The sequence below is a fragment of the Pseudonaja textilis genome, chromosome 4, assembly GCF_049901715.1.
Source record: "Pseudonaja textilis isolate UNSWEBS1 chromosome 4, rPseTex1.2, whole genome shotgun sequence".
Classification (NCBI taxonomy): Eukaryota; Metazoa; Chordata; class Lepidosauria; order Squamata; family Elapidae; genus Pseudonaja; species Pseudonaja textilis.
Window position 1 is genome coordinate 24,759,552 of NC_141993.1, and position 14,266 is coordinate 24,773,817.

At 41.6% G+C, this 14,266-nt stretch overlaps 1 protein-coding gene across 1 annotated transcript in view; it reads left to right on the forward strand.

The window, feature by feature from the left end:
- KIF20B (kinesin family member 20B) overlaps positions 1 to 14,266 on the forward strand; it is a 68,800-nt gene that overhangs the window by 11,340 nt on the left and 43,194 nt on the right. Inside the window, exons 9-15 of the mRNA XM_087932414.1 lie at positions 1,459 to 1,570; positions 3,407 to 3,475; positions 3,870 to 4,016; positions 5,508 to 5,670; positions 6,999 to 7,310; positions 12,145 to 12,284; positions 13,676 to 13,841. Of these exons, the coding sequence (XP_087788540.1) occupies positions 1,459 to 1,570; positions 3,407 to 3,475; positions 3,870 to 4,016; positions 5,508 to 5,670; positions 6,999 to 7,310; positions 12,145 to 12,284; positions 13,676 to 13,841 (1,109 nt within the window). The remainder of the gene's footprint in view (positions 1 to 1,458; positions 1,571 to 3,406; positions 3,476 to 3,869; positions 4,017 to 5,507; positions 5,671 to 6,998; positions 7,311 to 12,144; positions 12,285 to 13,675; positions 13,842 to 14,266) is intronic.

Here is a 14,266-nt window from a genome sequence, read left to right on the forward strand (position 1 = left end):
TCAGAAAATTAGAATATTACATCAATAAAACAAGGATTGTCCATAAAACAATACTGGACCTCTGAAAAGTACAAGCATGCATATGTACTCAGTACTTGGTTTGGGCCCCTCTTGCAGCAATGACTGTCTCAATGCGGAGTGGCATGGAAGCTATCAGCCTGTGGCACTGCTGAGGTGTTATGGAAGACCAGGATGCTTCAATAGCTTCAACTCTTCTGCATTGTTCGGTCTCATGTCTCTCATCTTTCTCTTGGCAATGCCCCATAGATTCTCTATGGGGTTCAAGTCAGGTAAGTTTGCTGGCCAATCAAGCACAGTAATCCCACGGTATTGAACCAAGGTACCAAGTCTTGCTGGAAAACGAAGTCAGCATTCCCATAAAGCTCGTCTGTGGAAGGAAGCATGAAGTGCTCCAAAATCTCCTGGTAGATGGCTGCGTTGACCCTGGACTTAATGAAGCACAGTGGACCAACACCAGCAGATGACATGACTCCCCAAATCAATACAGACTGTGGAAACTTCACACTGGACTTCAAGCATCTTGCAGTGTGTGCCTCTCCATTCTTCCTCCAGACTCTGGGTCCTTGTTTTCCAAATGAGATGCAAAAGTTGCTCTCGTCAGAAAAGAGGACTTTGGACCACTGAGCAACAGACCAGTTCTGTTTTTCTTTAGCTCAGGTAAGATGCTTCTGACATTTGTTGTTCAGGAGCGGCTTGAAAAGGGAAATACGACATTTGAAGTCCATGTCCAGGATCCATCTGTGTGTGGTGGCTCTTGATTCACTGACTCCAGCCTCAGTCCACTCCTTATGAAAGTCCCCAACACTTTCGAATGGCCTTTTCCTGACAATCTTCTCCAGGCTGCGGTCATCCCTGGTGCTTATGCACCTTTTTCTTCCACACTTTTCCCTTCCACATACTTTCTATTAATGTGCTTTGATACAGCGCTTTGGGAACATCCAACTTCGTTTGTAATTACCTTCTGAGGCTTTCCCTCCTTATGGAGAGTGTCAATGATGGTTTTCTGCACAACTGTCAGGTCAGCAGTCTTTCCCATGATTGTGATTCCTACTGAACCAGATTGAGACCATTTAAAGGCTCAGGAACCCTTTGCAAGTGTTATGGCTTAATTAGCTGATTTGAGTGGGACACTTTGACCCCAGAATATTGAACCTTTTCACAATATTCTAATATTTTGAGATTGTGGATTTGGGGTTTTCATGAGCTGTAAGCCATAATGATCTTAATTATGACACATCACAGCTTGACCTATCTTGCTTTGCATGTAATGAGTCTATCTCATATATTAATTTCACCTTTTAAGTTGCATTACTGAAATAAATGAACTTTTGCACGATATTCTAATTTTTCGAGTTTCACCTGTATATGGTAGGATTATATATCTTATAGGGCTTTGTTGTTGTTCCATAACTAATGAATACTCTTGTTTCTTGAAAGATCTACAATGGATTCAAGTTTCAAACTCAAAAGAAGCTTATAAACTCATGAAAGTAGGCTTGAGACATCAGAGCTATGGTTCCACAAAACTGAATGCCAACTCAAGTAGAAGGTAAAACAGGAAATGCTTGGTATGGAACTGATAGATGTCTGCTTTCTATTTAATTTGGAAATCTTTTCCAATCCAGACTTAATGTTCCCAAATGCTTCTTGTTCATAATATGTTTCTTGATCTACCAACTCCAATATTCTCATTGTATATGTTTCTTTCCATGAACAACCACAAGATGGAGCTTACAAGCTGTCATTTTCATTTCTGATCAACTTGTGTTTGCCTTACTAATAGCTGACTGGTTCAGACAATCTTTAAACCCACCATTTAAAGAAATTATAGCTAAGACATATTAAGTTGTTATTGAGCTTATAAACCACTCCAATCACAATTAACTCTTAGCAGCCTACAAGTCTTTCTCCCTGGCTCAGATTAAAACACAGCAAACTATAATGAAAACAAAACTATAAAAGCACAATAGTTGTTTGGGAACAGCTGTGGTCCACCCTTACCCGACCCTCATTTCATGTATGTATCACTGGTATTTCAGTTAGTAGAGGGGCAAAAACCTCATTCAACTTTCCAGAACTTGAATAGCTAAGAATTTGGAAATGTCAGGCAGGAGGATACCATTCAAATGTCCAAAAGAATGCTGTACTAAAATGAAGGTATGCTTCCATAGCTCTAGATATGGAAGTCTGGGCAAAGACATACAAAAATAAACTGATCTTATCGGAGAGTGGGAGGCGGAGGTCCAAGAGATATCAAGGAACTGAATCATGCAAGTTTTTGAATGTCACAGCCAGCAATCAGTGCAATGATTAATGCTGTGGATCCACAAATAAGCAACAGGAAGTCAAAAGTAAAAACTTCTAAATTTGTAGTTGTGAGCATATTTGGGAATGTCAGTGTGCGAGTATCCCAGTATGGTAGAATTGTTTGTGTCTCACTGAACTATAGAATGGCATGCTCTTTGGAATCTGTCCGCTCTGAAGAGCAAAGAATATACTTTTCATGTGCTAACAATTGCAATGGGAATGTTGACTGGCTGGCTGGATTTATTTATTGGCTGGTAACAAGCTGGGTGCAACTTACTTGAAAACAGAAGTCCTCACTTAACAACAATTTATTTAGCGACAATTCAAAGTTATGACAGTACTGAAAAAGTGACAACCAGTTCTCACACGTAAGACTGTCCAGTGTCCCCGTAGTCATGTGATCACGAATTGGGTGCTTGGCAACCATTACATATTTATGGCAGTCACAGTGTCCCACAGATTACAGTGGTAATCATTTGGGACGTTCCCAGCTGGTTTCTGACAAGAAAAACTAATGAAGAAATAGCAGGAGGTCACAAATCTCAGGATTAACTCACTTAATGACTGTCATGGGACTGTTGGGACTGCCATCACTAAGCAAGGTAGTCGTGTGTTATGTATGGTCGGTGGGTCCCATGAATAGGCGAGACTCGAGTAGTGAACAATAGCTCTTTATTTAACAGGTAAATTCTGAGACTCAGAACCCTAGCGCGCGGCAGCTCTTATAGAGCTGGCCGCGGCTAGGCAGCCAATGACAACTCTTCGAGTTTGCCGCACTTGGTTTCAGCCAATCGCGGCAAACCCTGTATGAGCCAATCAGGAACATTCAAGCCATCCAATCACGAACCGGCTTTTCTGGACCAAAGGAACGCAAGGTTTCAAGCCTGCTAGTATGGAACACCGTGAAAGTGCTTCACTTAGCAATGGAGTTGCTGGTCATTAAGCAAGAACTAAACGTGTCAGAAATTGGTAAACGGAAATCCTTTACATTTATGTAAAATTGAATCTGTTGGCTTTTGAGATATGTACTGTTTGCATCCAGAGATGCTGGAGGTAACTTTTTCTTTTTCTCTTACAGCCACAGCATATTTACTGTGAAAATGCTAAAAATTGATTCAGAAACCATGCGTGTGTTGCAAGTCAATGAGTAAGCAGCCTTTTTTCCCTCAAATTACACCTCTTTGCTTACATTGTTAACAGTATTGTGTCATAGATATTACATATATTTACGTTTATTTCTATACATTAATCCTTATTCCTATGTTCTATCCACTTAGCGAAGATAGTTTTCGCGTAGGGTTGGAAATTAGAAAAACATACCGTCTGAAGTGATGTTAATACAAAAAAATATTAGATTGTGCCGAGATGGACAAACTTACAATAGAACTAAAAGGCAAGGAGGAATCAGAATACTATGTCATATGGGATAAATGGTATAAGTGGATAGAGTAAGCAGTCTTAATGTTTCAGGAAATCATTATCTCTTCAAAACCATGCTGCGATATGAGTCTTTGCTGAATGGGTGCACTTTTCTCTTCTAGATTATTTCTCTGTGATCTTGCTGGCTCAGAGCGCTGCACGAGAACCTGCAATAAAGGGGAAAGATTAAAAGAGAGTGGAAACATTAACACTTCATTGCTTATTCTAGGCAAATGCATCGGTGCCTTAAAATCCAATCAACAAACAAAGTAAGGACAGGAGGGCGTTCTTTTTCTGAATAGGCAAATCTTGGGGCATCTCAGGCACCCATTTATAGAAAGGAAAAGGAAAATCTAAATAGGAAAGAGAAGTTTTTTACCTTGTTCCTGACTCTTGATTTTCTTTCGAACAATAAAAAATATACAAATTATGTGTTCCCTGTTTAGTGTTCTCCTAACCTTAGCTTCAAAAAAATGCTTGATAGTTTTTTGTCCTCCATTCCAGTGTAAGAGAGAGAGAATAAGAAAAGGAAGGGATTTAGTAAAACAGGGTGCTTAAATGTTCTTTATGGATTGCCTCCAATTTCTAGGACCCCCTCAGAATTGTACTACAGGTAGTCCTTGACTTATAACCACTCACTGAGTAAAGTTACAGTGGCACTGAAATAAGTGACTTTAAGGCCGGTCCTCACACTTACAATTGTGGCAACAAACCCCTAGTCACAAGATTTGAGCATTTGGCAACTGGCATATATTTACGATGGGCGCCATTTTGTGACCTTTCCAGCCAGCTTGCGACAAGCAAATTTCACTTAACAACCACGTGAATCAAACTTAACAAACTGCAGTGATTTGCTTAACTGGCAAAAAAAGGTTGTAAAATTGAACCCAATTCACTTTGCTCAGGAATTTAAATTCTGGGCCCGATTGCGATTGTATGTTGAAGATTATTTGTTTTGAGGTTCAAAGATGCAATGTCTGCTTATCCAGGAAAAAAAAAATGATACGAAAGGCACAAAGTCTTAAAACTGCCACGCCTCTTCCCGAATTTACCTTGGAACAAACAACACTCTCTGTCTGATATAATATAATAATTTCTTCACTGTGCGATCCTTGTAATTAAAGCATTTAAATAATTTTTCAAAAGTTCCTGACCTTGCCTTTAAAGGTCGAAAGATTACCTGTTCTTAATTGACCGGAGGCCTCTGCAGCCTTTCTATAAGATTTTCCTTCTATGTTGATTTTCTAAAAATACCCTTTTATTGTGGCAAGGCTGTTAGTCTGTTATTTATCAGAAAAACAGTTTCCAATCAGATGTAATCTTTTGGTTTTGAAACTTAAATGGCAGGGCTATGTGTGTTTAGACAATTTTTCATCTTGTTAGTTCTCTACGTTGGAGTAGCAAGCTTTAAAACCTCTTTAACAATAAATATCTAAGTTAAAAATAGAAGATAAAACTTGTTTCAGTCATCATCTCCCTGCACAGCCTCTTAAACTCTGGGATATCTGCTTAGAAAGTACACTATCCATTGGGTTTCTCCACCAAGTATCTTCATTTTCTCCCATGAATTCAAGCTTAGCTTTTGCTTGTTTAGCCAGGAAACATGCATTTGATTAGAACCAAAGTTGGACGAACCCTAAGCCTATCTGTAGGAACGAGTTTTGTACTTATTTCTGAAGTAAAATTTTGCAGCCAACTTTCTATATGTTTTAAACCTTGACGCAAAGTTAATTTTTTTTTTTCCTCGTGCCTCATTCCAGGCTACAACAGCACATTCCCTTTCGGGAAAGCAAGCTCACTCACTTCTTCCAAGGTTTCTTCAGCGGCAAAGGAAAGGTTTGCATGATAGTTAATGTCAGCCAGAGTCCCTCAGCGTACGATGAAACTCTCAACGTGCTCAAGTTCTCAGCAATTGCTCAAAAGGTAAATGTGTGCCAATGATTAGTGGCTGGGAGTTAATGCCTATGACAAAATTATTGGGTTACAAAACTTCCAAGATGTCAGACTTCATACCAAGATTTGATAATAAACCTGAGGTTTCTGAATACAGGTAGTCCTCGACTTACAACAGTTTGTTTAGTGACCGTTTGAACTTACAACAGTACTGAAAAAAAGTGGTATGGCCATTTTTCACAATTACGACTGTTGCAGCAGCCTCGTGGTCATGGTTCAAAATTCAGATGCTTGGCAACTGGTTCATAGTTATGACAGTTGCAGTGTCCCAGGGTCATGTGATCATGTGATAACCCGGGGTGTGGCACAAAAGCAACACAGTCAGATAAGCAATAAGAGTCCCTTTATCATCTCCAACTTTGCCCCCAATATCCAGGATTCCTTCGGGCTGGAGAAAAACTCTCCTAGGAACAGCCTTTGGCTGTAGAAAATTCAGTCCAAAACAAAGTACACACAAACTGTAACTTAAAATCCAAACAAACCACACTGAAGTAATTACTGAAGTAATTAGTTCAGCAGGGTAGAAGAAGGAATTTCAAACTTGAAAGCACGGCAAAACTGACACAGTTGGGAAGACGCGAGGAACACAGATAAGCCCCGACAATACAAGATAAAGTCACGTTTGCTTCCAACAGCTTGCTGCACACAGGTTGCCGTTTTTATACACTGTGTTCCCAGCTGCAGCTAATGAAGGGAATCAGGGCCCTTTCATCCCCCGTAAACCACACAACCCACGTTGCTCCCTTCTCTGTTCCTCCCTGTGTGCCCTAGGATGAAGAGTGGGTGGGCCTGGTTCTTCCTCTGAACTCCCTCTCCCTTGTTCTACCACTTCCCTGCTCTGCCCAGCCGGACTTTGCCCTTCCCTAGTTTCTTCCACAGCCAACGGAACCACACTCCCATTCCCTGTCAGCTGTTCGGCTTCCTCCTCCGAGTCAGATTCTGACGGGCATGACATCACCTTTTGCGACCTTCTGACAAGCAAAGTCAAGGGGGAAGCCCAGATTCACTTAACCGCGTTATTAACTGAACAACTGCAGTGATTCACTTAACAACTAAAAAGTCATAAAATGGGGCAAAATTCACTTAACAAATGTTTCACTTGGCAACAGAAATTTTGGCCTCTGTTGTGGTCATAAATTGAGGACTACTTGTAGTGTCTTTGGAGAGCTCTTTTTTACTTATATGCAGTGAGTACCTATAACAGTTATGATTCTGGGGCAGGAATGGATAAGGATGATGAATAAAATGTTAATAAATGCTAATTTATGAATTGTGGCTTTAAACACGTTTTGTGACAGGTCATGGTACTGGATCCTGAGTCTCCCCAAGTAGAGAGAGTTGACCAGGTGTCCTCCATCAAAACAGAGTCCGAAAGTATCCTTGACGATGGCATGCGTTTACCCACGAAGAGAGCAACTATATTTTGGGAGGGGACTCTGGAAGATGTGATGGAAGATGAAGAAGAGCTGGTGGAAGATGGCAATGAAGAACACCAGGGGGATTGTTTGGCGGATGACACACATGCAAAGGAAGCTGACCCAACCGATGAGACGGAAAGTCAACTCGAAGGCGAAGATAGTGATATCATTATCAAAAAAGAAGAATATCAGGTATGACTTTTGCTGGTGCCCAATCTTCAACCAAAGAGACTCTCTAATGAGCATGGGTAGCATCAAGGAAGTTTAAAATTAGAAAATGGGGTAGTGAAGAGGGGAAAAAAGGAAGCTTGTGCATCAGTCCCTATTAGAATCAACGCAGTTAATTAAGAGCGGGTCTTTTATCGGAATTGATGGCTTCCTTTCGCATCGTTTCTTTGTAGTCGAGTAAAGAAGATAGACTACCTTCAAAAAAATAAAAAAGTCGTATCAATTCCTGGCCTTGGCTGATCTCATTAAAAACTAAGGAACGTCATGCCTGGTTAGTAAGAATATGGGACATAGACTAGTCTGAGAAGATTTAAAAAAACACCTTGGGAAAATGGATGTCAAGTCATTAAACTGTTGCTAAGAAAATTACACAGAAGTAGCTGAATAACGTTAGGAGATACCCCAACTGGAACAACCAACAAGGTGGAGTCAAGTTCGTTAAACTTGACTCCACCTTGTTGGTTGTTCCACTTGGGGTATCTTTTTTTTGGGGGGGGATATTTTTTAGGGGGGTATATTTGGGCGGGGAGACAAACATTGAGCATTTCTCCAGAAGGAGAAAAGGCATTTAATAAAAACAACGTATCTCCAATATAAACTACATTTAACTAATATTTGTGTAATCAATGATCAATAGCTACACAAGATTGCATTGTGCTACATGAATTCTGTAGAGGCAGTCTCTCTTTAGCTGTGGATGGAGACCGGTTCTGTTTAATTTAGGTCTAAAGTGGTTGTGCCAACTTGTAAGATTAAAGACATTTTCTTTGAGGTTATCTTACTCCCGTTACTGTCTGCAGCATCTGCTTGCTTAATATAGTTCCCTTTATTAGCCAAGTTCCTTCCATGGTAGTAACAAGAACTGAGCTGGACTCAAGGGCCTTTGCCTAGCAACCAGAAAGCAGCATTTTATATTTGAAAGCAAATCTAGCTTGTGTTTATCCTGCATATCTGTAGCTTGCTTTTCTAACAGCAGCCTATACTCGAAGCTGATTTCTAATTTGACAAGAATTTTTTTTAAAAAAAATTAAATATAAAAATGTCACAAAAACCATCCTGTGAGCTAGCAAATTAAAGAATATAATAAATCAGGCTGCTTTTAGAAATGAATTTAGGCAAAAAAAAGGAGGTCAGGCAGAAAGCAAGTTAGAGGGGTATCTATCTATCAGAATAGAGCTGGAAGGAACCTTGGAGGTCTTCTAGTCCAGCCCCCTGCTCAAGCAGGAGACCCGATACCATTTCAGATAAGGGACTGTCCAGTCTCTTCTTAAAAACCTCCAGGGATGAAGCACCCACAATCGCTGAAGGCAAAGCTGTTCCACTGGTTAATTGTCCTCACTGTTAGGAAGTTTCTGCTTAATTCCAGGTTGCTTCTTTCCTTGATTAGTTTCCATCCATTGTTTCTGCTTACAGATGCTTTGGTAAATAAGTTGCCCCCGCTCCTCTTTATGGCAAACCTCTCAAACCCAGGAATACTGCTATCATGTTACCCCTATCCTTTTTTTCTCCAGACTAGCCAAGCCCAAGTCCTGCAACCATTCTTCATATGTTTTAGTTTGCCAGCCTTTAATCATCTTAGTTTTATTTAGGGAATGTATATTTATTTAGGAAATTTATATTATTTAGGAAATTTATATTTATTTAGGGAATTTGTATATATTTAGGGAATTTATATTTATTTAGGGAATTTATATTGCCGCCTATTCGCATAAGGTGATTAAAAGCGGCTTACAGAATATAAAAGCCCCTGTAAAAACAATAAAACTTATAAAAGAAGAGTCATATAATAAATTCATACACTAAAATCAACCCCAGCGAGAGCATCTCACAGGAGCCATTTAATGGGCTCCATCCCGCTCTGGGGTCCCCAGGCTCACTGGCAGAACCAGGTCTTCAGTGCCTTCCGGAAGAGTGTTAGACTGGCGGCCATTCTAATCTCTAGGGAAATGATGTTCCAGAGAGAGGGAGCCACCACGGAGAAGGCCCTTCTTCTGGCTCCCACCAGGTGTATCTCCCTCAGGGATGGGACCCGCAGCATTTCGTGCCTCCCTGCTCTGATGGGTCAGGTAGATGTGACCAGCAAGAGACGGTCTTTCAGATAACCTGGTCCCAAGCCGTGTTGTTGTTGTTTGCACTTTTTTCAAGTCTCAACATCTTTTTTGTGATGTGTATTTTGTATCCATGGGACGTGGTCAAACAAGTCAATGGTGTGGCTGTGATAATATCAAAGCTGCACCTGTTTCTTTATGAGCTTTGATTGCATGTTGTGGCTGTTATCTTGGATTTTTTTAACCACATCCTAAGAGGCAGGTTCGTCTTTTTGGAATGCCTGTTCCCTGGTTTAGAGGCAGCTGAAAAGGTCATGTTCCTATAAAACATGCTGTAGAAGGAAAGCAGAAGGATTCCCCGGGTGCTGAGCAAATTATTATTGCCTGTAATGGCCAGAACCGATGACTTTGAAGAACAAGCGAAAGAGCCGCTGCCAGAGAAAGCGCCTCAAATAAGACTCTCCCTAATTATCCCAAAAATAAAGAAAGGGAGGAGGGGAGGGAAGCACATTCAAGCTTGCAAGATTTTATCATTCTATAACAGGGCTGTCAAACTTGTGGGCCACACCCACAACCGGTTTCGCGAAGGGGGAAAAAATCCCGGTATGTCACGTGGTGACACCGTAAGTTTAACACCCCTGTTTTATAATAAAAGCAGTATTGCATGCGGGCGGGGGTAGGGGGGTTCAAATTTTTTAACAACCGGTTCTGTGGGCGTGGCTTAGTTGTTAGGCGTGGCTTGGTGGTCATGTTATTGGCTGGGCGTGGCCAACTCAATATCACTCTCATCAAGGCACGCATCTCCTCGCCTGGCCTCTCATGACTGGGGATGCTGCAATAGTCGTAAGTGTGAAAAATGGTCATAAGTCACTTTTTTCAGTGCCACTGTAACTTTGAATGGTCACTCCACACAATCAAAGTACCAGCAAAGGAGGAAAAAATACTCCAGAGAAGTTCCTAAGAAGGAAGAAGAATGCCAAGAATGTAATAAGGGTTAACGGAGAGGCAGTTTCTGTAAGCAACACCAGAATGTTTCCTTCCTGCCTTCCTTACAGGATTAGGCCAGTAATTTCTTCTAACAACCGGTTCTCCGAACTGCTTAGAATGTTAACCGGTTCTAGCGAATAGGTGCGAACTGATAGAATCCCACCCCTGCTTGCCTGATCTCAGTTTCCTATTCTAGTCTACCTTGGTCCTGTCCTAAAGTGGGTGGCTTCACAATTAAATTGTTAACAATCAATATAATGAGCCGCAAATGTTAATAGGATGTAACCCAGTGTAGGATGCTGCGTGGATGCACAATTCATATGTCTGTAAGCCACCTCCAGGTGCCTCTTTGCTATATGACTCGAGGAAGTGTAGGCAGTGCAATTTGGCTTTCTTTACCCATTCATGTTTTCTTGGAGAAAAGAGGCAGCTTTCTCCAATGTAAGCTTTCTTGCCAGGTTAGACAACTACAGGCATATCCTGACTGAAACATTAAATCAATAATACAGGTAGTCCTCAACTTAAAACAGTTCATTTAGTGATCGTTCAAAGTTACACCAGCATTGAAAAAAAAGTGACTTATGACCATTTTTCAACATGACCGTTGCAGCATCCCTGTGGTCACATGATCAAAATTTGGAGGCTTGGCGACTGACTCATGTTTATGACAGTTGCGGTCTCCCTAGGGTGATGTGGTCCCCTTTTGTGACCTTATGACAAACAAAAGTCAATGGGGAAACCGGATTTGCTTAACAACCATGGAACTACCTTTAACAACTGCAGCGATTCAGTTAACGATGGTGGCAGAAAAGGTTGTAAAATGGGGCAAAATTCACCGAACAAATGTTTCACTTAGTATCATGCCCTTGTTAGAGTCGGACTCTGGGGGAGAGGAGGACCAGCTGACAGGGAGTGGAGGTGTGGCTCTGGAGGTTGTGGAGGAGGCTGGGGAAGGGCGGAGGCCAGCTGGGCAGTCAGAGGAAGAACCAGGCCCATCCCCTCTCCATCCTAGGGCACACAGGGAGGAACGTAGAAGGAAACAAGTTGGCTTACAAGAGAGGAAGCGGCCATGATCCCCTTCATTGGTTACAGCTGGGGAGAATAGTATATATGAGAGATAGTTAAACACAGCATTGCCAGAAGCAAAGCATGTTTTATTTTGGGCTGAAGTTATCTTGGTTGGTGTCCTTCCAACAGACTGTGCCTTGTTATCTCCTTGAAGTTGGTAATTACTTTTCCTGGTCCTTGTGGAATTTCCTTCATTGTAGTTTGTTTTGGGTTTTTTTTATTTCGCCTCTATCTGCTCATTAAGTTTAAACTGTATTGCTTTCTTTTAAAGACTATTTTTGAATAAGTTTTACCTCCAACTGAGAATTATTGAACAGCAGGGCCAAGTTGGAGGCATTAAAGGACATTTATTTATGTTTTGGATTTTGTTGCGTTTGTGCTACACTCCGAGTCATCACACTTAGCAACAAAAATTTGGGGCTCAATTGTGGACATACGTCAAGGACTATCTGTAATGGGTAAAGAAAAAAATAGGGGATACCTGTACAAGTGACGTCTGTTGATAATATGGGTTGTACTGTGAATGTATTGATTTAGGAAGCTGTCCATCTTTTGCTAGAAGCCTCTGCCTTATTCAGTAGTGCAACTTTTGTCTAAGAGACAGGATTACTTGAGTTTAGCATCATGTCTACAGAAACTCACCTTGCATGTCGTAACACAGAAAGTCTCATAATATTTATTCTTCTCCTCTCTAGAAGTTACTTTATATAATTGATGAATTGAAGAATAAGTTGATAGAGGAAAAAAAAGCTAAGCTGTACACAGAGCTAAAAATTCGCAAAGAAGTTACTCAAGAATGTTTCCAGTACTTCTGTGCAAAGGAGAGTGACCTCAAGTAAGTCTTCTGGGTTGGTTTTGTGTGTATGTGTGTGTGTGTGTCTGTGTGACTTTGGGGATTTACAGTATACAACAAAGGTGCATGCATATTGTTTCAGAGATCAGGCTGCTTAAATCAGGGAGCAAATTACTTAACAGTGATGGAGCCATTTCTCGTGAATTTTTAGATAGAACAAAAAGGTTTTAGATACTATTCAGCATTTAAGTTTGCCACTTAAAGGTTGTTCACTTGTACACTACTGATAGGTAGCATTCTCATTCACCCGAAAAGCAATCTATTTCCAGATAACCTGAATTATAAACGTGTACTTAACAGAATGAACCAAATGTATATAGATTTTGATAATGTGATTACATAAAACGGCCATCTGTTGAGCTGCGAGCTCACTGACCCGCCACTTGCATGTCCCACCCTCTCCTCCGTCCCCCGCGGCCAGGCCACCAAGCTGAAAAGGTTGGAGACCACTGCTATAAGCTATTTAGGTAGAAATAAGAAGTTTATAAGGAAGACCTTTTAGGTTTAGGTTTGCCTGTATGAGACATATTGCAAAGTAGATGGAGTGACACTGGAAGCCTATAAAATCGTCATATAAAATCGTCTGTTTGTATAAATTAATGGTATAGTGGGATTTTCCCATTCCCAATAATTCAGGGGTGTCAAACTCAACGTCCACAGGTTGGATACGGCTGGCAGGATGCTTAGATCTGGCCCATGGTTCTACCCTGGAAACAGCGAAGGACCGGCCTGCGATGCTTTCCAGTGAAAACGGAGCCTGGGAGGGCTGCATGTGGCCCTCCCGGTCTCCATTTCCAGCTGTGACGGCCTCCTGAAACCCTCTGCCAGTGAAAATGAAGCTCAGGGGGAACCAAATGCCCCCTGGATCCATTTTTGCTGGCAAAAGTCTGCAGGAGGCTGTCACAGCCGAAAACACTCCCCTGGCTCAGTTTATGGTGGCAGAGGGCTGCAGGAGGCCATCGTGGCTGAAAATGGAGCTTGAGAGCTCACTTTCACTGTCACAGCACTCAGTCCCCCATAGGCGCCCTGACACGGGGGTCATCAAGCTGGCCATGCCCACTCTGGCCAGGTCCCTGGGCCCCCGAGGTCAAACAACCCCGATGCGGCCCTCAATTAAATCAAGTTTGACATCCCTGCAATAAGTGAATGGGCAGCTTTCCTCAGTTTCCCTCCTACATTTCTTCTGGATTCATCATGATAATAAAGTTATTATGCATAATAAGGAACTTGCATATGAAGGGCAATTTCTCATATCAAATATGCTTATCTCTTCCAGCTAAGGTTTTTTTTTAAGGAATAAGTTGAAAGGGGGTAGATTGGTATGTTTTGTTTCCAAGAAGTCTATGAATTGTTTTTCTTTCTGATACATTTAGGAAGATCTTTAGCGATAAAGAAGAAATAATGGCAACCACGTGTGAAGAGCGGATGATCATTTACAAGGACCTGGTGAAGGACTGTATTGCACTCCCAGATGGCCAAGGAGGAGCAGAAGAGACGCTAAAAGAGGGTGAAAAAGCAGCAAGTCTTGTTCCAGCAAATGTAAGCAGTTGCGTTAACAGGTAGTCCTCGGCTAATGACCACTTGTTCAGCGATCAATTCAAAATTAAGACAGTGCTGAACAAGGAGACTCACAGTGGGGTCCTTGAGGGTGCAGCATACCCATGGTCGCACGGTGATGATTTTGGCAACTGGCTCATAATTGCAACGGTAGCAGTGGTCATCTCATTGGTGGGTCTCATCTCCCGGAGGGGGGGAATGAGTCTGCCTACCAAGATGAGGTGCACCGGTTGCTTTTGTGGTGTGGAGACAATAACTTGGTCCTCAACACCAATAAGACCAAGGAGCTTATAGTGGACTATAGAAGGAATAGACCAGACATCCAGCCCTTGCTTATCAATGGAGACCAAGTGGAGCAAGTGGCCAGTTTTAACGTTTTGGGTGTTACCCTAAAAGAGGACCTGACC